Source organism: Leptosomus discolor, chromosome 1, assembly GCF_034619465.1.
Source record: "Leptosomus discolor isolate bLepDis1 chromosome 1, bLepDis1.hap2, whole genome shotgun sequence".
Classification (NCBI taxonomy): Eukaryota; Metazoa; Chordata; class Aves; order Leptosomiformes; family Leptosomidae; genus Leptosomus; species Leptosomus discolor.
In genome coordinates this window covers 218703829-218728415 of record NC_141391.1, presented here as the reverse complement: position 1 = coordinate 218728415, position 24587 = coordinate 218703829, and the positions used below count along the sequence as shown (strand labels likewise).

General features: G+C 62.9%; 3 protein-coding genes across 3 annotated transcripts; 2 read left to right on the top strand and 1 right to left on the bottom strand.

Moving 5' to 3' along the window:
* Positions 1-1693: 1693 nt before the first annotated feature.
* On the bottom strand, positions 1694-2934 carry LOC147416420 (uncharacterized). The gene is made up of 4 exons (XM_086462679.1): positions 2776-2934; positions 2357-2458; positions 2047-2172; positions 1694-1957 (listed from the first exon to the last, which is right to left on the bottom strand). The coding sequence occupies exons 1-4, from the start codon at positions 2932-2934 to the stop codon at positions 1814-1816; spliced, it is 531 nt and encodes a 176-aa protein (XP_086318805.1). The 3' UTR covers positions 1694-1813.
* A 216-nt stretch (positions 2935-3150) lies between these two features.
* On the top strand, positions 3151-6259 carry CHKB (choline kinase beta). The gene is made up of 11 exons (XM_086462667.1): positions 3151-3293; positions 3888-3996; positions 4151-4264; positions 4392-4525; positions 4738-4842; positions 5020-5078; positions 5237-5324; positions 5408-5516; positions 5643-5749; positions 5929-6010; positions 6172-6259. The coding sequence occupies exons 1-11, from the start codon at positions 3151-3153 to the stop codon at positions 6226-6228; spliced, it is 1107 nt and encodes a 368-aa protein (XP_086318793.1). The 3' UTR covers positions 6229-6259.
* Positions 6260-20414: 14155 nt separating this feature from the next.
* LOC147416418 (maestro heat-like repeat family member 5) lies at positions 20415-22583 on the top strand. Its single transcript, XM_086462657.1, has 8 exons — positions 20415-20508; positions 20853-20932; positions 21047-21196; positions 21384-21538; positions 21701-21848; positions 22115-22305; positions 22395-22532; positions 22580-22583. The coding sequence occupies exons 1-8, from the start codon at positions 20415-20417 to the stop codon at positions 22581-22583; spliced, it is 960 nt and encodes a 319-aa protein (XP_086318783.1).
* The last annotated feature ends 2004 nt before the right edge of the window (positions 22584-24587 follow it).

Genomic DNA, 24587 nt, shown 5'->3' with positions numbered 1-24587 from the left:
AGGGGGCTGGGGAGGGGATGCGGGGGGGGGGGGGGGCTTTAGAGGCAGGGGGCTATATAGGGAGGGGCAGGTGGCTGTACAGTGAGGGAAAGGGGCTGTATAAGGAGAGGTAGGGGTGTACGGGGAGATGTAAGAGGCGGCAGGGGGGCTGTAAGGAAGTGCAGGGGCTGTACAAGGAGGGGCGGGGGGTGTATGAGGAGGGCCAGGGGCTGTATGGGGCGGTGCAGGAGCCGTATAGGGAGGCGGGGGCGGGGCCGGGCCGGGCCGGGCGGGCAGAGGCGGCCCCGGGGCGGGGCGGCGCGGCGGGAGCTGTCCGGGCCCCGGTGCTGACGGGACGGGGGGGCCGTGCGGGGCTGGGGGGGGCCGTGAGGGGCTGGGGGCGTCCCGGAGGTGACGGAGGTTCCTGCTTTGGGAGTGGCGAGCAATGCGGGGGGGGGGTGAGATGGTGGAGTTCAGCGAGGCCGCGGACGGGAGGGGGGGGGCTGTATTGGGAGGGAGAGCACTGGGGGGTGGGGAGCACTGGGGGTCCATGGTGCAGTGGGGGGGTCCCGGAGGTGCAGGGGGTGTCCGTGCACTGGGGCGAGAGGTGCGATGGGTGCTCAGGAGGGTTTTGGGGGCATCTGTGCGTGGAGGAGACAGGGTGAAATGGGGGGGTCGGGAGGGGGTGAGGGGGGCCTGGAAGCCGCATGGGGCTTTGCAGGACTGGGGAGGGGGAGGTCCTTGCAGTGGGGAGCAGCAGGATGCAGGGAGAGGGGACAGTCTGCACTGGGGGGCTGGAAAGTGGGGGGGGGGGCAGGGAAGATGGGGGGGGCACAGGAGGCTGAAGGGGATGGTGGGTCAGTGTGTTTTGGGGGGGGGGTCATGCAGTGGGCGACAGGACGCGGGGTGGGGGGACACAGGAGCTGCCAGGAGGCGCTGGAGGTGTTGGGGGTCGGAGGGGCAGCAAGGGGCCATGGGGGCATCACTGTGCTGCGGGGGTCCAAAGGCAGTGGGGAATGGGTTCCGTGGTCTCTGCCGGGAGGCCCCTGCACCCCCAGGACCCCCCGGCTCACCGAGCCCAGCCAGCGGGACACTGGGCAGCCACCACCCACCCTCTCTGCCAAGGCCTCCACCGGCTGTGGCCCACCCCAGTGTGGGCAGATTCCCCCCCCCCCCTCCGTGCCCCCCCCCCGGGTCCCTGTGCAGTGGTGGGTCCCCCTGCCCAGCCCCATGCGGTGCAAAAGGGGGTGCAAGAGGGGCTGCACCCCCCCAAGCAGCCCCCACCACAGCCCCACGGGTGACCCCAGCCCCCCACCCCCCCCCCCCAGGCAGGATCAGGCAGCGGCTTAGGGGACCCGCAGCTGGCAGATGGCACAGATGCCTCCAGCCCCCCCCAGCCCCCGCTGACCCATCTGCTGCCACAGCAGCCCCCAGCTCCCCCCCCCTCCCCCCCCTCCAACCCTGCCCGTGGCACCACTGGGCTCTGCTCCCGGCACAGCCTATGGCCCCGGCTGGTGCCGCAGGGAGAAGGGACAGAAATAATCCCGGCTCAGCCCTCGCCCTCCCCTCGCAGCCCAGCCAGCCCCCCAACCCCGGTGCCCTTTCCCCACATGCTCTGAGGGCACAGGCAGGGGGTAGCAAGGGGTGACCGTGGGTGCCCTGACCCAGGCACTGAGGCCACAGCGCCCACCAGAGCAGCCAGTCCCAGACACCATCCATCCATCCCGAGCTTTTATTGCACAGCAAAGGGCAGGGGGGAGGCACGGGGGGGCCACGTCCCTTGCTGCTGTCACAGCCTGGGTGAGGGGTGGCTGCAGGTGACACCAGCGAGCCCTCACGAGCCCGACTCCCCCTTGGCCAGGAGAAGGTCCAGGTAGGCCCCGGAGATCAGGTCCTCCTCCTCGACCCCCAGCTCCTTCATCAGCTGCCGGGCCACGCGCTCGCCGTCCTCCACGCTCTGCTCCTCGCTCAGCACCACCTGCGGGCCCCGGGGGGCGGGGGGGGGACAGTGAGCCCTGGGGCACCCTGGGGACCAGCACCCACACCCCCCAGCCATGCCCCGCTCACCTCCAGCTCCAGGAAGTCCCCCAGCCCCTCCACACTGTCCAGGTGCACCCGGGTCTGTCCCACGAGGTAGAGGAGACGCTCCTTCCTCACCACGCCCAGCACCCCCAGCGCCTGCCCCAGCACCGCCTGTGTGCCGGGAGAGGAGCTGCCCACTGCCAGAGCCACCCCGGGAAGGGGCAGTGGCGGCACCGGGCAGCAGAGCCGAGGGCACGGGGCCCCGGCTGGGCCACGGGTGCCCCACGAGCCCTGCAACGGGGAGCAGCCAGCACCCCTGGTGCCAGGGGGATCCCCCCCGCCCCCCAGTGCTCACCTCCAGGCCGTCAGGGTCATCTGTGGGGGTGACGGTGAAGCGGGAGAGCTTGGGGCCGGTGGCGTTGGGTCGGTCGTAGAAGATCAGCTCTGCCCGCCCACCCTGGGAAGGCGGCGGGTCAGGGTCAGGCAGAAGAGGTGGGGGGCAGGCAGGATGGGGCAGGTAGGGGCAGGGGCAGGATCGGGGTTAGGGTCAGGGTCAGGCAGACAAGGCAGGGTCAGCACTGGTCAGGGTCAGGGTTGGTCAGGGTCAGGCTCAGGGTCAGGGTTCACGGTCAGACAGGATCAGAGTCAGGCTCAGGAACAGGGTCAGGCTCAGGGTTCACAGTCACGCAGGGTCGGGGTCAGCCAGGCCAGGCCCCCCCCAACGCCCGCGCCCCCCCACCTGCCCCCCGCGCCCCCGCCCCGCCCCGCCCTCACCGCGGTCCGTCGCAGCTTGAGGCGGCCCCTGGGGACGCGGAAGAACGTGTCGGCCTGCCCTTGCCCCGCGGCCCGGCCCGCTCCCCGCAGCCGCTCCGCCTCGCCCCGCACCGCCGCCGCCTCCCGCAGCCGCGCCTTCACCTCCACGTTCCGCCGCATCGCCGCCCCGCCCCTCGAGCCCGCGCGTCGCGACGTCATCACCGGGCGCGGCTTTCTCCGATTGGCTCAGGCTGCGACCTGCCATGGGCCGATTGGCTCAGGCCACGCCCCGAGCCCGCCCCGTTGGGCCGCTTGCCTTGCCGATTGGCTCAGGCGAGGCCCCGCCCCGCTGGGCCGCCCCCACCGCCCGGGGTGGCCCAGCGGGGCGGGGCGGCCATGGCGGCGGACGGGGAGAACGGGGTCGGGAGCGGGGCTGTGCCCGCCGGTACGCGCCTGCAGGCCTACGCCTGGTGCCGGGAGTTCCTCGCCGGTTCCTGGAAGCTCATCGGGCCCGACGAGTTCGGGATCGGGCCCGTCAGGTAGGGGCCGCAACCAGGGGCGGGGGTGCGGGGGGAGAGGTCCTGGTCCTCCTCCCACGGTGTCCTTGTGGCCCACCTGGCCGATAGCCCGGTCCCCCAGTTGCCTGCCCCGACCGGTGACATTGTCCCCTTCCCAGTGCCCCTGTTTGCCTCCCGGACCAGTAGCCCAGTCCTCCTCCCAGTCTCCCCCAGTTGCCCCCCTGACTAGTATCCCAGTTCCCCTCCTCAGTGTCCCTCAGTCACCCCCCTGACCAGTGTCCCAGTCCCCCTCCCAGTGCCCCAGTTGCCCCCCTGACCAGTGTCCCAGTTCCCCTCCCAGTGCCCCTATTGCCCTCCTGACCAGTAGCCCAGTCCCCCTCCCAGTCTCCCCCAGTTGCCCCCCCTCCCAGTCTCCCCCAGTTGCCCCCCCCCCAACTCATGGCCCTGTCTCCTGCCACGTGCCCCAGTCTTGTCCCCCCACCCCGCTGCCCCAGTCCTACCCCTGCTCCCACCACCCAGGCGCCCCTGACCCTCTCCCCATCGCGTCCTCACCCCGGGTGCCCCAGTCACCGCCCCCCCCAGCGGTGGCACCCCCTGACCAGCCCGTGCCCGCAGCGGGGGGCTCAGCAACCTGCTGTTCAAGTGCACGCTGCCGGAGCACATCCTCAGTGTGGGCGACGAGCCCCGGCAGGTCCTGCTCCGCGTCTACGGCGCCATCCTGCAGGTGAGCGCCGGCGGCATTGGCCCCACCCCGGGACCCCTGGGCGGCTGCGGGGCTCGGAGCATCGCCAGCATCATCTTCCTCCTGGCCGGTGCCCGGCAGCCGCCCCCTGTCTCCTCCAGTGGGGCCGCCGGGGTCTCACTGCTGGTGCCCACAGGGCGTCGACTCGCTGGTGCTGGAGAGCGTGATGTTCGCCATCTTGGCCGAGCGGGCGCTGGGCCCACGGCTCTATGGTGTCTTCCCCCAGGGGCGGCTGGAGCAGTACATCCCGGTACGGGACGGGCTCTCCCCCACGCCCCGACTCGGGGGGGACACCCCTCGCCCCGGCTCCGGCCGCCCACCGCAGGAAGAGACGCTCCTCGTGCTGAGCTCACGTCACTGCTGTCTTCCCCCCGCAGAGCCGGCGCCTGCGGACCGAGGACCTGCGGGACCCCGACATCTCCAAGGAGATCGCGGTGAAGATGTCCCGGTTCCACGGCATGGTGATGCCCTTCAACAAGGAGCCCAAGTGGCTCTTCGGCACCATGGAGCGGTGAGGGCCGGCAGTGGGCTCCCATGTCACTTCAGCCCCCAAAATCCGGCAGGTCCCGGAGCATGGGGAGGTTTTCTGGCCGGCTGCTGGCGAGGCCCATGGGAACAGGGTGCAGAGCAGCTCCTCAGTGGCACTGGGCTGAGGAGAGAGGGGATTTTGGGGGTGGGCAGAGGGGCGTCCGTCCTGCTGCAGTGCTGTCTCCTGTGCTGCAGGTATCTGAAGCAGATTTCGGAGCTCACCTTCCCCGAGGACGGGCAGATGGAGAAGTTCAAGCACCTCAAGGCTTATAAACTGCAGGAAGAGATGAAGAGCCTCAGGTGAAGCCGGCCGTGTTTTCTGTCCCGTGTCCTCGGGCTGAGGGCCTGCGGGACAGTTCCTGGAGGGGTCCATGTGTCCCCTGGTTCCCGCCAGGTTCCTCGCGGTGGCCCCCCGCATCCCTGGGCAAGGGCTGGCGGGTCCTGCCCCTGCTGAGGCACCTCTCCCCTGGCCCGCAGGCAGCTGCTGGAGTCCACCCCCTCGCCAGTGGTCTTCTGCCACAACGACGTCCAGGAGGGTGAGCGCAGCGGGCGGGCGGCTGCTTCCCCCCACTGGGGGCTGCGCCCGCGGCCGGTCTCTCTTCCCGGCCTGCCCAGCCCCAGGCCCAGACTCAGACCCCCGCCCCTGCCGGGGTCCTGCCCGGGCTCCCCCCGATCCAGCCCCATCTCTGCGCAGGGAACATCCTGCTGCTGGCCGGGCATGAGGCTTCCTCCTCTGACAAGCTGATGCTCATCGACTTCGAGTACAGCAGCTACAACTACCGGTGGGTCTGGGGGCTGGGGGGGGGGGTGTCCGGGCTGCCGTTTGCGAGAGGCTGGGGCTCTGCTCACCCTCCCCTCTCCCCAGGGGCTTCGACATCGGCAACCACTTCTGCGAGTGGGTTTACAACTACACCCACGACTCCTGGCCCTTCTTCAAGGCTTCCCCAGAGAACTACCCCAGCCGGCAGCAGCAGGTAGGGCTGGGGGTGCTCCCAGCGAGGCGGCGGGGGGCTGGTGGGGGCTGTCAGGGGCGTGCCAGCCACGGCAGTGCCAGCACGGTGCCGCCAGCAGCGTCCCAGCCCGCTCTGTCCCTCTCCCAGCTGCATTTCATCCGGCACTACCTCTCGGAGGACTCCGGGCGGCGCGGGGACACCACGCACGAGGAGCAGGTCCGCATCGAGGAGGAGATGCTCATGGAGATCAACCGGTGAGGGGCATGCTGGGGCAGAGAGAGGTTCCCATGGCCGCGGGGCCACGTGCCCTGGTCCCTGCTGCACAGAGAGGGCGTCATCCCCCAAAAACGCTCCTTATCCCGCTCTCTTCTGCCTGGGGTGGGGCCGAGGATGGGGGGGCGGCCCAGTGGGGCTGACATCCGCTCTCTGCCAGGTTCGCTTTGGCCTCTCACTTCTTCTGGGGCCTGTGGTCCATCCTGCAGGCAAAGATCTCCACCATCAAGTTCGGGTACCTGGTGAGCACTGCCCGTGGGTGCTGGGGGGGTGACCGTGGATTGGGCCCTGCCTCGTGCAGGGCTTGTCCTGGGGATCCCTTGCACGTCACCCGTCCTCTGACCGGGGTGGGGGGGTGGGGGGGAGGGCACAGGCGGTCCCTGACTCCCCTCTCCCACCCCAGGACTATGCACAGAGCCGCTTCGAGGCCTATTTCCAGCACAAGGCTCAGTGCTCCTGAGCGCAGCCACCCCAGCCCTGCCTGCGCCCACCTTGACTCTGCAGCCTCCCCCTGCCCGCCCCGGCAGACCCCATGTCATGGGGCAGGCGAGGGCCGCGGTGTCCCCTCCCGGGTGGGTGGGCTGTCCCCCGAGCTGCAAGGCAGGGGGGCTGCCCCCTGGCCTGGGCTGCCCAGACAGGGGCTGTAATGGTTCGGGGGACTGGTGTCTGCCCTGCTCCCCAGGGCTATGCAGCAGAGCAGGGAGAGAGGTGGGGCAGCCCTGGCATGTGCCCCCTGAAAGGGGAGCCAATGGGGGGGGGGGGGGGGGGGGGGAGGCTCGGCTGTCCTGACTGCCCCTTGCATGGTCCTGACTGGAGCCAGGGTCCTGCCTGCTGAGAGGGTCCCAACAGGGATGCTGAGAGGTCCCAGGGGGCTGCTGGCGGCAGAGGGGTGCAGGGGGCCTATGCTTCCATCTTATTCGCTCCCCTCCCCACCCAGACCTCTGGGGCGGAACACGGGGGGCACCCACGGGTGACGGGGGGGCAGAGGGTCGAGAGCCAGAGGCGCTGGGGCAGTCAGGACGGGATGCAGGGGACCCGGAGGGTCCTGGGGCTGGCGCAGGTGCCGGCAGGAGGAATTGCTGTAGTGGGGAGAGTGCGAGTGGGCGAGCAGCATCGCCCCTGGCTGAGGGCAGGAATCCGGCCGGGGGGATCCCAAAGCCCCCAGCCCTGCGCCGCCACTCGGCACTGCTCACGGGGTCCCAGCAGGGCCCTGAGGCTCAGCCAGGTCCAGGCAGTGGCAGGAGCATCCCCAGCCCTGTCTCTCCCCCAGTCCGGCAGGGAAGGACGCAGCCAAACCTGGGGAGAAAACGCGGGGGCGGTGGGGTGACCCTAGGCAGTGCGGGGGGGCCACATGCCACCAGCCCCGTACCCCGCTGGGGCAAAACCCTCGGGGAAGTAGAGCCCCGAGAGCCGGCAGGAGCAAAATCCCAGGAGATGCGGTATCTGAACCCAGGGCAGCTACAGCACCTGTGGGTCCTGCTGCCTCCCCCATGCCCCCCACCAGCAGGCTGGGGTGGGCAGGAGGCTGGGGGGCACGGCTGACCCCAGGTGGCCGAGGGGATGCTGTAGCCCCCCTGGGATGGCGCTGCCCGCTCAGACGGGGGGGGCTTGTCCGAGGCAGCCCAAATCACGGCCCTGCCTGGCCATCGCCCGGCTCGGCTGCTGGCACCGACCGCTCGGGCGCCTCTTGGGGCTTCGTTTCCCTTCACTGATTAAAATGGCTTTGTCTCTGCCCAAGGGTTCCTTGTGTTTCTCGCTTTTGTCCTGATCCTCCCCCCGCCATCCCACTGTGGGGGAGCGAGTGGCTGGAGGGGCCTGGGCTCAGCAGGGAGGGGACCCGGGCTGGGCTTGGCCAGGACCTGGGCTCAGCGTCGAGGGGACCCTCTTTCCTTCCAAGAGCTCCGGCCAGTGGTGCGGGTGGCTGGAGGGCCAGCTCCGGGGGTTCTCCTCCTCCTCCTCCTTCTCCCTCCCCTCCGAAGCACCTCCCGGGACCCCCGTCCTGCAGACCGTGGGCTTCCAGCAGCTTCCACCCCTGATTCCCAGGGGATGTCCCAGCCCCTCCTGAGCCCCTCGCATCTGCCCAGACCAGCCAGTGTGATGCTGTGAGATGCACCAATGTTTCCTGACTATAGCTTGACCACCGTAGGATTAAGCAGTAAACGTAGGCCTGTAGCTAGAGGAGTCCCCCAGGGGTCGTTACTGGGACCAGCACTATTCAATATATTTATCAGTGACCTGGACGAGGGAACAGAGTGCCCTGTCAGCAAGTTTACTGGTGACACACAACTGGGAGGGGTGGCTGACACCCCAGCAGGCTGTGCTGCCATTCAGAGAGACCTGGGCAGGCTGGAGAGCCGGGCGGGGAGACATTTCATCAACTACAACAAGGGCAAGTGTTGAGTCTTGCATCTGGGAAAGAACAACCCTGTGTCCCAGCACAGGTGTCTTGGTTTGAAAGACAGGTGTCTGTGGAGGAAGGCAGGAGCCTCCCTTGAAATGGAAAGTGCAACCCCCTTCCCTCCAAATTATTATAATTTTGAAATTAATGGGCCTTCAGGCAAAGATATGAGGAATAGGAATAACAGTTCTTTACTAATATATATATATATATATATATATAAAAAACACAAGGCAGGAAAAAAAAAACACCCCCCTGGTTTACACCGACAGAGTCAGGAATACAACCTGACACCCTGTTAGGGTGGCAGTAGCAGTCCGATAAGATGCTGGCTGCAGTCCTCCTGAAGCGATGGGTGTAGTTCTGTGGAAGCAGCGATCAGGTAAAAGGGTCTGGTCTTCCTCCGAAGGTCCAGTGGTCGGCAGGTAGCTCTCGTCCTCTGGAACTCAGGTGGGGGGAAAAGCTCCTCTGGGAATCCAGTGGAAGAAAGGCTGCTAGGGTGTTCAAAATCTCCGTTTTTATTTGGCATGGACTGCTTGGCTCCTTCCCCCCCCCTCCCCGGGCGGAGCATCTCACAATGGGATGGGGAGTCGTGAGGCAGTTCCTTGATGGGCCATTAACAGGAGATAGCCCAGGAGCGAGTTACCGATGGGTCAGGCGATAAGGCATTGTTGTGCCCAGTAACAGGAGATAGTCCAGAGGGGGGAGGCAGGGAGCACCGCCCCACCTGGTCTCAACAGCTCCTGAAGATGGTCATAGAATACTTTTTTTTTTTTTGGGGGGGGGGGGGGGGGGCACATTTTACACTGTAACCTAGGACATAATCCACCCCTTATTCTATTACCATCTACACCATACCCAACCCAATGCCCCCTTACAGATACATATATACATATATACACAATGAAACCTTACACAGAGTTCTCACTTAAAATTAGGTCTCCTTGTGGTACACAACGGGTTTCCCCATTTTTCTGCATTACCCACCAAGTGTAACCAGGTCCTTGAGCAAAAACAACCCCACGGAGGGGTGTGCCTTTGCCTGGTGTGGGATTAATCCAAACAGTCTTTCCTAACATACCTCTCGTGTGTACCACAGGGACTTTATCTCCGTCCACTGTGTGCAAGGGTCCAGACTGGGCGGGACCAGCTCGATGGATGGACCCTCGGGTATTGACCATCCAGGTGGCCTTTGCTAAGTCAGTTCCCAATTTTTGAAAGTCCCCCCTCCAAGTGCTTTTAGGGTAGTCTTAAGGAGCCTGTTGCACCGTTCAACTTTCCCGGCAGCTGGTGCATGATAAGGGATATGATATATCCATTCGATTCCGTGTTCTCTGGCCCAAGTGCTTATGAGGCTGTTCTTGAAATGTGTCCCGTTGTCTGACTCGATTCTCTCAGGGGTGCCATGTCTCCAAAGAACTTGCTTTTCCAGGCCCAAGATGGTGTTCCGGGCAGTAGCATGAGGCACAGGGTAGGTCTCCAGCCACCCAGTGGTTGCTTCCACCATGGTCAGCACGTAGCACTTGCCTTGACGGGTTTGGGGAAGAGTGCTGTAGTCAATTTGCCAGGCTTCCCCATACCTGTACTTCGACCATCGTCCACCGTACCACAGAGGCTTCACCCGCTTGGCCTGCTTGATCGCAGCGCAGGTCTCACAGTCTTGGATAACCTGGGAGATACTGTTCATGGTTAGATCCACCCCTCGGTCCCGTGCCCATTTATAAGTGGCCTCTCTGCCTTGATGGCCTGAGGCATCATGGGCCCATCGAGCTAAGAACAACTCTCCTTTATGTTGCCAATCTAAGTCTATCCGGGACACCTCTATTTTTGCAGCCTGATCTACCTGTTCGTTGTTACGATGTTCTTCACTAGCCCGACTCCTGGGGACATGAGCATCTACATGACGGACCCTCACAGGTAGCTTCTTTACCCGTACCCGGGTGGCAATATCTTTCCACTCATCAGCAGCCCAGATTGGTTTTCCCCTACGCTGCCAGTTGGCCTTTTTCCACCTTTCCAGCCAGCCCCACAGAGCATTGGCTACCATCCACGAATCAGTATAAAGGTAGAGCTTTGGCCACTTCTCTCTTTCAGCAATGTCCAGGGCCAGTTGAACGGCTTTGAGTTCAGCAAGTTGACTTGATCCACCTTCTCCTTCAGTAGCTTGTGCGACCTGTCGTGTGGGGCTCCATACGGCTGCTTTCCACTTCCGGTTCATCCCTACGATGCGACAGGAACCGTCAGTGAAAAGAGCATATCGTGTTTCCTCTGCTGGTAGTTGGTTGTACGGTGGAGCTTCTTCAGCCCGTGTCACTTGTTCCTGCTCCTCTTCGTCAGTGAGGCCAAAGTCTTCACCTTCTGGCCAGTTCGTAATTATCTCCAAAATCCCAGGGCGATTTGGGTTTCCAATACGGGCGCGCTGTGTGATGAGGGCAATCCATTTGCTCCATGTGGCGTCGGTGGCATGGTGGGTAGAGGGAACCTTTCCTTTAAACATCCACCCCAGCACTGGTAGTCGGGGTGCCAGGAGGAGTTGTGCTTCCGTGCCAATCACTTCCGAGGCGGCTTGGACTCCTTCATAGGCTGCTAGGATTTCCTTCTCTGTGGGAGTGTAGTTGGCCTCAGACCCTCTATAACTTCGACTCCAGAATCCCAGTGATCGGCCACGAGTCTCTCCAGGCACCTTCTGCCAAAGGCTCCAGGACAAACCATTGTTCCCGGCCGCAGAGTAGAGCACGTTCCTCACCTCTGGTCCCGTCCTGACTGGGCCAAGGGCTAGCGCATGAGCGATCTCCTGCTTGATTTGGGCAAAGGCTTGTTGCTGTTCAGGGCCCCAGTGGAAATCGTTCTTCTTGCGGGTAACCAGGTACAGAGGGCTCACGATCTGGCTGTACTCAGGAATGTGCATTCTCCAAAAACCTATGGCGCCTAGGAAAGCCTGTGTTTCCTTCTTGCTGGTTGGTGGAGACATCGCGGTGATCTTATTGATGACCTTGGTGGGGATCTGACGCCATCCGTCTTGCCACTTTACCCCCAGGAACTGGATCTCTCGGGCAGGTCCCTTGACTTTGCTCTTCTTGATGGCAAAACCAGCTTCCAGGAGAATCTGGATGATCTTCTCTCCTTTCCCAAATACTTCCTTTGCCGTGTTCCCCCACACAATGATGTCATCGATGTACTGCAGATGTTCCGGAGCTTCACCCTTTTCCAGTGCAGCCTGGATCAGTCCATGGCAGATGGTGGGACTGTGCTTCCACCCCTGGGGCAGTCGGTTCCAGGTGTACTGTACGCCCCTCCAGGTGAAGGCAAACTGAGGCCTGCATTCTGCTGCCAGAGGAATGGAGAAAAAAGCATTGGCAATGTCAATAGTGGCATACCACTTTGCTGCCTTGGACTCCAGCTCGTACTGGAGTTCCAGCATGTCCGGCATGGCAGCGCTCAACGGTGGAGTCACTTCATTCAAGCCACGATAGTCCACAGTCAATCTCCATTCTCCGTCAGACTTGCGCACAGGCCAAATGGGGCTGTTGAAGGGTGAGTGGGTCTTGCTGACCACCCCTTGACTCTCCAGCTCGCGGATCATTTTGTGGATGGGGATCACGGCATCTCGATTCGTCCGATACTGCCGGCGGTGCACTGTCGAGGTGGCAATTGGCACTTGTTGCTCTTCCACCTTCAAGAGTCCTACTGCAGATGGGTTTTCTGATAGTCCGGGCAAGGTGTTCAATTGCCTAATGCTCTCTGCCTCCACAGCAGCTATCCCAAATGCCCACCTGAGACCTTTTGGGTCCTTGTAATAGCCGTTCCGGAGGACGTCTATGCCCAGAATAAACGGGGCCTCTGGGTCAGTCACAATCGGATGTTTCTGCCACTCCTTCCCAGTAAGGCTCACCTCGGCTTCCAACAGAGTCAATTGCTGCGATCCCCCCCGTTACCCCGGCAATGGAAACAGGTTCTGCCCCCACATGTCCCGATGGCATTAGGGTACACTGCGCACCAGTATCAACTAACGCTTTGTATTTTTGTGGCTCTGACGTGCCAGGCCATCGGATCCACACCATCCAAAATAGCCGGTTTTCCCGTGCCTCTCCCTGGCTAGAGGCAGGGCCCCTCTAGCACTGGTTATCATTTCCTTCCTGGACATAGATACTAGAGGTTCCTTCAAGGGGATCTGTCGGATCATCCTCCCTTCTGTAATATCTGGCAGCTCGGTCCTGGGAGGTTGAGGCTACCTTCACTTTAGTGTTACTCCCCCGGTTAGTGTTTCCCTCCTTGAGTTGACGCACCCGTGCTGCCAGGACAGAAGTGGGTTTCCCATCCCACCTTCCCATGTCTTCCCCATGGTCGCGCAGGAAGTACCATAGCTCAGCTCGTGGGGTGTACCCTCTCCCTCTAGCTGGGGGACGTTGGGCTCCGACTTTGGGGCCTGTGACTTGTACCGGTGCCAAATGGGAACTGCTCCTCCTCACCTCCTCCTTTATTTCCCTCATCTCCTCTTGCAGGCTCTTAATCACAGCAGAGACGTTAGCCTGCACTGGGCCATGGATCATGCTTTCAAAATTTCTAAGCTTGCTCGTGACAGAACCCACTGTCTCTCGGTCGTTATCTGCATTAATCATTGCAATGAAGGTGGAGTATTCAGATGGCCCTAGATTTGCCAGATTCCACAACATTTGCCCTGTGCACCTGACTTTGTCAGGGTCATTACCATGCTGTCCATCCCTCCCAAAGAGTACCTCCAATACTGCCACTTCTCTCAGCTGCTGGATCCCTTCCTCAAGGGTCTTCCAGCGCATTCTATGATGGTGCTCCTGCATTCTCTCTCTGTGGACAAACCTCTCTCTCACACTCATTAAAAGCCGCTCCCAGAGGGAAAGGGTCCCTGGCTCCCTTACAAATACCAGATTGACACCTGAGTCCTGAGTCAAGGGTCCCAAATTCCTTGCCTCACTGCCATCCAGTTGCACACCCGTACCCATAAGATCCCAGACCCGAAGTAACCAGGTTGTAAAAGCCTCACGCCCCCGCCGTACGATGTCTTTGTGCAGATTACGGAGACTGTCGTACGTCAGGGACTCGGTGATTATCTCAACCACTGGCTCGCCTGCAGGTTCTGAGGGCCCTCCTTTCTTAACTGGGCACTCTGATTTCATCTTAGATTTCCTCGTTTCCACAGGGGCGACTGCTGCTGGCTCTGACTGCCCTTGCGTTTCAGCTGGAGCCTGGACGGTTGTAACGTCTGTGGGTTCTACTGCTGCACCATTAGACTCTCCCTCTTCGAGGCAGGAGGAGGGTTTCCCAGCAGCTGAGAGAATGCACTCCTTCAGCATCTGGCCCATCTCACGTATCTCCTTCACCCAATCCGAGTGGTTCATTTCTGATGTGAGCTGTGAGGCAGGGTCAGGTTCTGGAGCAGCATTCCTAGTCAGGGTGGTTATACAAGTCAATCTCCCCTGATCTCTGAATACTGAATAAAACAGGATTATCAGCAACACCAGCCACTGTATGATATCATTAGCACGTAGGGAAGATCTGAATCCTTCGAAAACTGGTGGAGTAGACCCAAAGAGCTGGGTTAAGGGTTGGGAGAAAGTTTCTCCCGGTGTCATTTCCTCACAGTAGGTACCATTATTAAAGTAACCCCAAAAGCATACAGTTAGTGTGTGATAGCTCCGAATCCATGTGCCCGCCTTCCAGAGGAAGTTAATAAGCCATGAATTCCTCACCTTATTAATCCATAAAACAAACTGGATAACAGTCACAGTAGCCTTAGTTATAGGACCCATGTTTAGATAAGGGCCTGCAAATGGGAGAAATACAGCCACCACCACATGCCACACGAACCAGGATAAGGTAGCCCACATGATGCCACCTAACAAGGAATCTATATCCAACGCAAAAGAACCGTTATTCCTTTTTCTCTCGATGCCCCAGGCCCCACGTTGGGCGCCAAAATCTGTCTTGGTTTGAAAGACAGGTGTCTGCGGAGGAAGGCAGGAGCCTCCCTTGAAATGGAAAGTGCAACCCCCTTCCCTCCAAATTATTATAATTTTGAAATTAACGGGCCTTCAGGCAAAGATATGGGGAATAGGAATAACAGTTCTTTACTAATATATATATATATATAACACAAGGCAGGGAAAAACCAACCACCCCCTGGTTTACACTGACAGAGTCAGGAATACAACCTGACACCCTGTTAGGGTGGCAGTAGCAGTCCGATAAGATGCTGGCTGCAGTCCTCCTGAAGCGATGGATGTAGTTCTGTGGAAGCAGCGATCAGGTGAAAGAGTCTGGTCTTCCTCCGAAGGTCCGGTGGTAGGTAGGTAGCTCTTGTCCTCTGGAACTCCAGTGGGGGGAAAAGCTCCTCTGGGAATCCAGTGGAAGAAGGCTGCTAGGGTGTTCAAAATCTCCGTTTTTATTTGGCATGGACTGCTTGGCTCCTTGCCCCCGGGCGGAGCATCTCACAATGGGATGGGGAGTCGTGAGGCAGTTCCTTGATGGGCCATGAACAGGAGATAGTCCAGGAGCGAGTTACCGATGGGTCAGGCGATAAGGCATTGTTGTGCCCAGTAACAGGAGATAGTCCAGAGGGGGGAGGCAGGGAGCACCGCCCCACCTGGTCTCAACAGCTCCTGAAGATGGTAATAGAATAATTTGGGGGGGGGGGGGGGGCACATTTTACACTGTAACCTAGGACAACAGGTTGGGGACAGAGCTGTTGGAGAGCAGCGTAGGGGAAAGGGACCTGGGGGTCCCGGTGGACATCAGGATGACCATGAGCCACCAATGTGCCCTCGTGGCCAAGAAGGCCAGTGGCATCCGGGGGAGTATGAGAAGGGGGTGCTCAGTAGGTCGGGAGAGGTTCTCCCCCCACCTCTGCTCTGCCCTGGTGAGACCCCATCTGGAACAGTGTGTCCAGGTCTGGGCCCCTCAGTTCCAGAAGGACGGGGAACCGCTGGGGAGAGTCCAGCGCAGAGCCCCAAAGGGGATGAAGGGGGTGGAACATCTCCCTCAGGATGAAAGGCTGAGGGAGCTGGGGCTCTTGAGCTTGGAGAAGAGGAGACTGAGGGGTGACCTCCTCAATGGCTATAAATACGTGAAGGGCGAGTGTCAGGAGGATGGAGCCGGGCTCTGCTCGGTGACGGCCAGTGACAGGACCAGGGGCAACAGGTGCAAGCTGGAGCATGGGAGGTGCCACATGAACATCAGGAAAAACTTTTTCCCTGGGAGGGTGACAGAGCCCTGGCACAGGCTGCCCAGAGAGGTGGTGGGGTCTCCTTCTCTGGAGACATTCCAGCCCCGCCTGGACACGTTCCTGTGTGACCTGCTCTGGGTGGTCCTGCTCTGGCAGGGGGTTGGACTGGGTGATCTTTCGAGGTCCCTCCCAACCCTGACACTCTGTGATCCTGTGACTTGTGGGCAACGTGATGGCTGGAGGCCGTCTTGGGCACAGCGATCCCGAGACGATAGAGCTTTGGGTTCTCAGAGAAGTAAGGAGGGGAGTCAGCACAACTGCCACCTCGCACATCCAGAGGGCAGAGTGTGGCCAGTTCAGGAGCCTGGTCGACCCAGTCCCTTGGGAGCAGGTCCTGCCGGGCAGCGGAGCCCCAAGGGCTGGACATGCCTCGCGAAGGAAGCCGTGGAGGCGCAGGAGCCGTCCCCGGGGGCCGAAAGGCGAGCGGAGAGGAAGGAGAGCGGGGCGGCAGCGCCTGGTGGGATGGATCGCCAGGCCGTCAGACGGCCCGGGGAGAGAGCGGCGGGGGGGGGTCTGTGAAGGCCACAGCTCCGCGGGGAGGGGACCCGGGCTGGGCTTGGCCAGGACCTGGGCTCAGCGTCGAGGGGATCCTCTTTCCTTCCAAGAGCTCCGGCCAGTGGTGCGGGTGGCTGGAGGGCCAGCTCCGGGGGTTCTCCTCCTCCTTCTCCCTCCCCTCCGAAGCACCTCCCGGGACCCCCGTCCTGCAGACCGTGGGCTTCCAGCAGCTGCATCCCCTGAATCCCAGGGGATGTCCCAGCCCCTCCTGAGCCCCTCGCATCTGCCCGGACCAGCCGGAGAAGGGCATGGGGGGCTGCCGGGTGTCACAAAGGGCGTTCTGCCTGACAACGGTGTCTCAAAAGGGGCGTTGCCTGCCCCAAGATGTCACAAAGGGGGCTCTGCCTGCCGGGCTATATAAAGGGGGCGTCCGGCCCGTGGGAGCAGACAGTTCCCTGGTGGTCACAGCGAACACAGCGCCATGAACTGCTGGGTCACTGCCTGCGTGATGCTAGTGCTGGGTGTCGCGTTGTTTCTCACCCTGCTGTGGGACTGGCTCTCGGTAGGTGACCGCTGCACCGCACCACACTGCACCGCAGTGCACTACGCGTGGGGTGTGGAGGGCGTGGGGGGCTGTGGCGTGGGCCGGGAGCTGCTCCCGTCTCACCCAGCCCCTGGGGTTCCTGCAGACACTTCTGTCGGGGCATTGGGTGAAGGCAAAGGAACTGGTGCAGGACCTGCACAAAGAGATGGTCCTGATGGAGCCGGAGAGCGGGAGGCCAAAGGAGCAGAGAGGTGGTGAGTGGCCCCAGCACCCATCGCCCTGCACACGGCCGACACCCCACGGCAGCCCTGACCCGCAGGGGGCTGTGCCGAGGGCTGCCGGCCGCTCACACCGTCTCCTCCCCCGGCAGCTTCTCTCTCGGAGGCACCTAAAAGAGTGCGGAGGTGCAGGGTGACCCTAGAAATTACGTGAGTGCTGGGGGAGACCCCAGATCCTGCCCCAGACCCTCACCCCTGCCCTGCCCCTGCCCGCACTGGGCAGCCCTGCCCACTGGCCGAGGAGGGGGTGCTGCCCGCGGGTCCCGCTGGAGGGGCCGGGGTGCAGCGGGGTCTTCTCTCTCCTCCTCCGCAGGATGAGACCTCGGGGTCATCGAGCACGGACTGACCGTCCCTGAGGACTCCGCTGGCACCCAGGGACGCCACGCTCTCGGGGAGCCTCTCTGGGCTCCCCCTGCTCCCTCCCGGAGTCCCGCACTGCTGCGACGTCTCCGGCAGCGCTCCCCTCCAGCCCCACGGCCACAGGAATTCCATTAAATGTTTTCTCTCTCCGTGGCGTCGTGGTTCACCCTGCGGCTGGGCTGTGAGACCCGCTCGGTGCCCGACCCCAGCGGGGACGGGCTGCCATCGAGCACCGCTGGCACGCACAGAACGGGGCGTGGGGGTGGCTGGGGGTGGCCGGGTGGGCACCAAGCCGGCCACCAGCCGAGGTGTGCCCAGGGGTGCCCTGGGCTGCGCGAGGAGGAGCGAGGGCAGCAGGGGGAGGGAGGGGACCCTCGGCTGAGGGGGCTGGGGCTGTTCGGCCGGGAGAGGAGACGGCCCAGGGGGATCATCTCGTCCATGGACACCAACCCCTGCAGGGACGGGGCCAAGAGGACGGACCCGGGCTCGTCCCAGTGCTGCCCGGTGCCAGGACCAGAGGCCACGGGCACAAGCTGCAACCCAGCAGGGTCCCTCTGATCACACACTGAACCCAGTTTCATCTCGAACGATGCCGGGGACCAGCTGGGCAGCCATGGGCAGCCCTTGGCCAGGAGCCCCCCGCTGGAGCTGCCGGCAGGGACTGGGCAAGGGACCGAGCAGGGACCCACACCGTGGCCACCAAACCACCAGGCCACTCCATGCCCACCAGCACACCATGGCCACCAAACCACCACACGCTGGCCACCAATGCATCATGCCATGGCCACCATCCTGCCACACCATGCCCACCATCCCACCACTCTATGTCCACCAACCGCACACACCATGGCCACCAACGCATTATGCCATGGCCACCGAACCACCATGGCCAGCATCCCGCTGCACTATGGCCACCCAACCACCCAGCCACCATCTCTCCACTCCATGCCCACCATCTCGCCACATCATGCCCACTGCCCCACCACAAAATGGCCACCAACCCCCCACACCATGGCCACCAATGCATCAAGTCATGGCCACCCAACCACCATGGCCACCATACTGCCACACCGTGGCCACCATCCCATCATGCCATGGCCACGAGGCTTCCAATCCTTGGGGGTGCCCATCCCTGGGCGTGCCTCTCCCCCCGCCATGGGGTGCTGATCTCTGGGGGTGCCCACCCGTGGGCTGGGGGGAGGATCCCAGTGCCCCCCGCTCACTCTACGCGCAGGGGGAGGCCCCGCAGTCCATGGCGCTGCTGTGGGGCACCCCACACTCTGGCACCGTCCCCTCGGCTCCGGGAGTGGCTGTGCACCCGGGCAGAGGGATGCCCTCGGAGGTGTCAGAGTGAGCCCCACCAATGCACTCCCCCCCTCCCCAGCACTACACCCCCCTGGCATTGCACCCCCCAGTCCTGCACCCGTGGGGCTGTGGGGGTACCCTAGGGTGCTTGGGGGGTGGGGGTATGACCTCACTGGGGGACCCCAAAGCCCGAGATAGTCCCTTCCCCAAGCACCAGTGTTTGGTGGATGCGCACGCCCCCCCTGGACTCCACCTGGACGGTGTCCTGCCCTGGACCCCCCCATTACACCCCAGGACCCCAGTATCCTGGACCGGACACCCCCCCCCCAGACCCCCAGCACACCCCAGTATCCAGCACTGGACCCCCACTGCACGCTCCAGGATCCCCCTCCCATGCCCCCCCCCCCTCCAACCTTTTCACAGTGATCACAGCACCCTGAGACTCCCAGTGCTTTATCGGTGGGTCCAGGACCCCTTTGGGACATCCCAGGTCCCCCCCGGACCACAATGTTCTGCCCTGGACCCCCCAGGACCCCCAGCAGATGCCAGTATCCTACCCAGGACCCCCCCAGGACCCCTCCATGGACCCCCCAACTCACATCCCCCCCATTCAACCTCCCCACAGCCATCACAGCACCCTGAGTCTCCCAGTGCTTTATTGGTGGGCCCAGGACCCCTTTGGGACCCCCCAGGCCCTGCCACCTCCCCATCACTGGTGGTGGGTGCCGGGGGGGTTTCAAGGGACGGTGACGTGGTACGGGCTGCCAGGGACGTTGTTGTCCCCCCAGCGCAGGATGAGGACGTAGTCCCCCTTCTCCTCGACCGTGGAGGTGACGTTGCAGACCCGGTTGCTGGGGCCACCTGAGCCTGCGAGGAAGGCTGGGGGGCTCCTGGCCTCTCCCTGCCCGTGGGACAGCTCTTCTCCAAGAGCACTTTCTGACACCCCACCGTGGGAATACGAAATCCATGTTGTTCTACAGGAGGCCCAGGAGCATGAAGAGGAGAGAACAAGTAACGGCTTTCAGACCTGCAGAACCTCACGCTTTCCAAGGCAACCTGAACCCAACCGCTGTGGCTGCCACACTGCGGACAGAGGCAGGAACAAAGCTCTGGAGGAAGAACGGAAAAGGAAAGGAAAGGACCAAGGAAGGAAGTGATGCGATGTCTAGGCTGGTTCTTGGCTTGCTTTCTGTAGCTTGTCCCACACCTTGCGCACAACTTGGCCATCCTCTGGTGGTGGCAAGCAGCACGTGAATGGCTGCACCTGCCCATCTCGAGCGACTTCTCTTCTACCCGTCTTTCTCCAACCGGGGGGTCTTGCTTTGGTCCCTAGTGTCCCCAGAGCCTTGGGGAAGAGGAGCAAAAGGGTACCTGTGCTGAGAAACAGTTGCCCGGTCGTGCAGCACGGTGGGAAAAGTGGCCAGAAACCCCTTTGCCCTTTGGTTCTTCTGCCGAAGCCTTAATGCTGCCGACAAAGCTCATGGGCAGAGCCCAGAGATGTGGAGATCCCTGAACAACGTGTCCCTGGGGGTCTCCACAACTCCTCTCCCCGCCATGGACTGCCCTTTGCTTCCCGCCTGGGTGTTGCTGCTTGGGTTGTTGAGGGGTCCCAGGTGCCTCTTTAGCCGGCCCCTGCGGATCTCCTTCGGGCTGTGCCACTGCGGGGCAGGTTGGCTGGGCTTAGGGAGACCCCAGGACACGGGCACGTGGCAGCGTGTCACAGGGCCCTTTGTGACCCGCCATGATCCGAGCGCTGCGGATTGGACGGCGCAGGGCAGCGTGTCACAAGGCCCATTGTCACCCTCCAGGATATGAGCGCTGGCGGTGACGCAGCCACCCCACATTGCCCGGAGGACGGGACAGGACAGGGCTGCGAGGAGCCCCTGCACAGCCACCTCCTTCCCTTCCGACCCACGTCTGTGGCACTTTTCCCAGGCGTCTCCCGTCCCCGTGGCAGGAGCCCTCGAGGCCAGGCCTCCTCAGTGGCATGGCAGAGAGATCCCCCAGCATGCCCTGGCTGGAGGAGGAGGAGGAGGAAGGTGCTGGCACTGCCCCAGCATGGCAGCCTGATGAGGAGGAAAAGGTGCAACCTCTGCAGGCTGGTGAGTGGCTGAGCTGGGCCACAGGGCTAGTGGCTGCAGCCGGCTCGACCCCATCCCATCCCATCCCATCCCATCCCATCCCATCCCATCCCATCCCATCCCATCCCATCCCATGCCCTGTGGACATCCGCAGGGAAAGAGGGGGCAGGGCTGTTCCCCACGGCCACGCTTTGCCCATGCTCCACCCAATGGGCAGCCCCAGCCCCAACCTGCAGCCAGAGAGAAGGGGTCCCCACCAGCCCCAGTCCTGGGGCTGCCCCTGCCTGCAGAGGGCAGGGCCCTCGGCTCCCTTCTCCAGCCTCTCCCACAGCCCCTCAGCTCTGCCTGTGCTCGGGCTTTGCCAGATCCACACCGGGACCTGCCAGAAGAGGAAGAGGAGCAGGAGCAGGAAGACACCCGTGTCCGCTTCCACAGAAAAGCACAGGTACCGACAGCCGTGCTCGCCTGGGCTGGGCCTGCTCTCACTGGTCAGCCCAGCACCACCACTGGAGCACTTGAGGGGACATCCTCCTCTTCCCTGCCCTTCCTTCACCTGCAGATGCTTTGGGAATCCCTCCAGCCCGCTGAGCGTGAAGCCACCGCCATCGCGGCCATCGAGCACATGACAGACTCTGTCTCCATCGATGCAGAGGCTCCTGCTGCCATGCTGGATGTGCTTGTGGGAAGCGACCCCTCCAGTTTGGAGCAAGTTAGTAGCCTGTGGCCAGGGCTCGAGCCCCCCCAGGGATCCTGTGCCCCTTGAAGCCCAGGTCCGCTGGGCACCTGACAGCTTCTTAGGCCAGCAGAGGGTGGTGGGACGGGAAGCACTTCTCGGGGGAAGCTGGGGAAAGGGTTTGCTCTGGCAGCACTCCAACCCTCAGCCATGTCTCCTTCAGGTGCCGAGCATTGTGAGGTGCATCTACTGGTGGCTCGTGTTCAACATGGATGGGGCTGCTGAGCACAGGCTGGACGGTGCCCTTCTGGAGCTGACCCGCGTGCACCCCCATGATGTGGTGGTGACCCTCCTATGCTATAGTCCATCGTGTGACAGGTATGCAGCCCACCTGCCTCGAGGGTTCAGGGCTCACTTTTAGACCTTTAGAGCCCATCAGGCTGTAGAACCTGTCCCTGGCTGCCAGCCTGAGACCCCGCGGTTGCCCGGGCCACGGTGCTGTGGCCGAGACCGCGCTGACACGGAGCTCTGGGCTTGCAGAGCTGCTGCGACCATGTGGAGGGCGATGGCGTCCGAGAGCGCGACTGCCGAGAAGGTGCTGCTGGAGCTGCTCTGCGTGCTGGAGGACTGGCCGCTGCACAGCACGTCCACCTCCGATGGGGATGACGGCGACATCTTTGCCCTGACCGTGAGTTTCTGGACCAGGCCTTTGCTCGCCCCCAGGGTCGCCTCTCTGGGCAGCTCTCCAGCCTGTGCCACCGCTGCATCCCCCTGCTTCGCGTGGTGGGCTGGGAATATGGCTTAGGGGCAGGTTGAGGGGCAGCCGGGCCAGGTGCTCCCCCTGCGTCTCCCGTGGCCCCAGGCAGCGCCTGAGCCTCACCCTCCTACGCTCGGGCCCTGCCATGGGGACGTCTTGGCACTGAGCACTGTCTCTGCGTGTTTTCTTTTCTGCAGGCAACCAGGGTGCTGCGGGAGATCCTCCGGCCAGTGCCCTTCTTCCGAGGGTGGCTGGAGAAGCATTTCCCCCGTCTCTTCCTGGCTCTGCTCTTCCAAATTTTCTTCAGCACAGAGCAGATGCCAGAGGAGGTTGAAAGCTTCTGGATGAAATGCCAGGAGGAAGACTGCCTTCTCACCACCCCCAACAGGTGCTCCACCCCAGTCCTCCCATCCCTCCCACGGCCCCGGGGCTGCGGCCAAGGCTCCCAGCGTGACCTGGGCTTTGCTCTGCACACAGGTTTGCAGTGCTGACCCTGAAAGCGCTGCTCTGCTGTCTTGACCTTGAGGACGTGGTGTTTAAAGTGGAATGTAAGCGTGGCTGGGACACACTCCTCAAGGCAGAGACCAGACACTGGGCAATGGGTCTGCTGGCCAGGTGAGAGACCTCTTCTCCCCACTCCCCCTGCCATTCCTCCCTTGCAGATAGGGCACCCCGCCCAATCCAACCCCTCGGTCATGGAACTGATGGGCAAACTCAAGGGGATGAAGAGAGTCTGTAGATCTTGGAAGGAGGGGATGGCCACTTGGGAGGACTGTAGGACTGTTGTCAGAGGATGTAGGGAGGCAACTAGGAAAGCTAAGGCCTCCTTGGATTTCAGCCCTGCAATGGAGGTCAAGGACAGCAGAAAGGGCATCTTCAAATACCCTGCAGACAACACTAACACCAGAGGCACTGCAGGCCCACTGCTGAGCGAGGCGGGTGCCCTGGTGACAGAGGATACAGAGAAGGCGGAGGTACCGAATGCCTCCTTTGCCTCTGTCTATCCTGCTGGAGCCTGTCCTCAGGAGCCGCAGAGCCCTGAGGCCCCAGAGGAAGTCAGGAGAAAGGAGGAGTTTGACTGGGTCGGTGAGGACTGGGTTGGGGGTCAGTTAAGCAAGCGGGACACACGCAATCAATCCGTGGGCCCCGATGGGATGCACCCACGGGTGCTGAGGGACTTGTCACCAAGGGATAGCTCAGCATACTGGAAAAGCCTGGGAGAGGTGGGCGCACAGGAGCAGCCACCTCCCAAAACGCCAGCGTGCCCTCCGGTGGGGCCTGGGCTGACGGCTGAGAGCAGGGGGCCTGTCTGCAGGCAGCCCCACCGAGGGCATCCTGCCGGGGCAACGCAGGAGGCGCTGAGGGCCAGTGACAGAGCGTGGGGGCATGAGTCCTGCTGGTGCTGGGCACTGCCTTTCTCCTGGGAAGGGGTGGTGGGGAAGGAGCAGGCCTCGGTGAGTCACTTCCAGGAGAGGTTTGCCCACGGTGCCGCCTTCCCCCTGCAGGGAGATGCGCAGACTGCCGAGCAGCATACGCTCCTGGCTCTCGTGCTACCTGGTCGAAGCGCTCTGCAGGGAGGAGCTGCGCTGGGAGGTCCCCACCATGGCGTTCCTTGTCGAGGTGAGCCCGATGGCAAGCACCGCCGCGCTGAGCTGCCTCCCACCACTCTGCCCTCTCGGAGCTGCAGCTGCGGGGGGAGCCCAGTCAGAGGGGCTGGGGCAGAGGGTGGGCTCCGCCGCGTGCCCTTGGCCCCTTGCTGCTGGGGTGACACTTGTCCCCACCTGTGTTTCTGCCCGCTCTGTGCCAGCTCTCGCTCTGCCGTCACGGCTCCTCCCAGGCCCAGGAATCAGAGGCTGCCGAGGGCTGGCACAGAGCGGAGTGGGCGAGCGCCCTGCGCCCTGTGCCCCGCGGCGCAGGGCAGGGAGCCCAGGGGCTCTGCGCAGCCACTGCTGCCGTCGGGCTCAGCTGCCTGGGACGGTGCCCGTGCCCTGTGCTGGGGCCCTGCTGGCCCGGCAGGCCTGTCACTGCTCCGTGGGTTTCAGCTCCTGGCCTGCCCTGACGTCACGGGATGGGGTGACTGCATGCTGGAGCTCGTCCCAAGGTTCCTGCAGGGGGAGAGCAGAGAGATGCATCGCCTGGTGCTCAGAGTCCTCCTCGTGCTCTGCAAGACACCCTCGATGGTGAGAAGGGGGGCAGCCAGCTGAAGCCGTGCTGGCACGTGGGGCTGTGGAAGGGGGGCTGGGTAGCACCGTAGCTGGGACTTGGCTGGGCTTCGGGACCTGTGGCAGCTGCTCCCAGCGCCCCTGCCTCCCCGTGCACTGGCCCAAGTCCTTCGGGGCAGGCATTGGGCTTCTGGGCAGCGTGGCGTTGAGCCGCCAGAGCAGTTTGGGCAATGCAGCCTTTTAGGGCTTCACACTACGGCGTCGTGTTCCACACAGGCCCTCAAAGTGAAGTACCACCTGCTGCGAAGGCTCGTACAGCTGCTGCAGGATGCAGATGCCGAGGTGGTCGGGATGACCCTCTCTGTTTTCAGCAAGGTGCTCCGGGCCAAACGCTGCCTACTTGCCAGCCCCACCATTCTGCAGCTTGCTCTCGCTCTCCGGCAGCTCTTTGACCACGTAAGGCTTTGTGACCCCACCACGGGGGCTGGCGGCTGCCCGGACACATTGT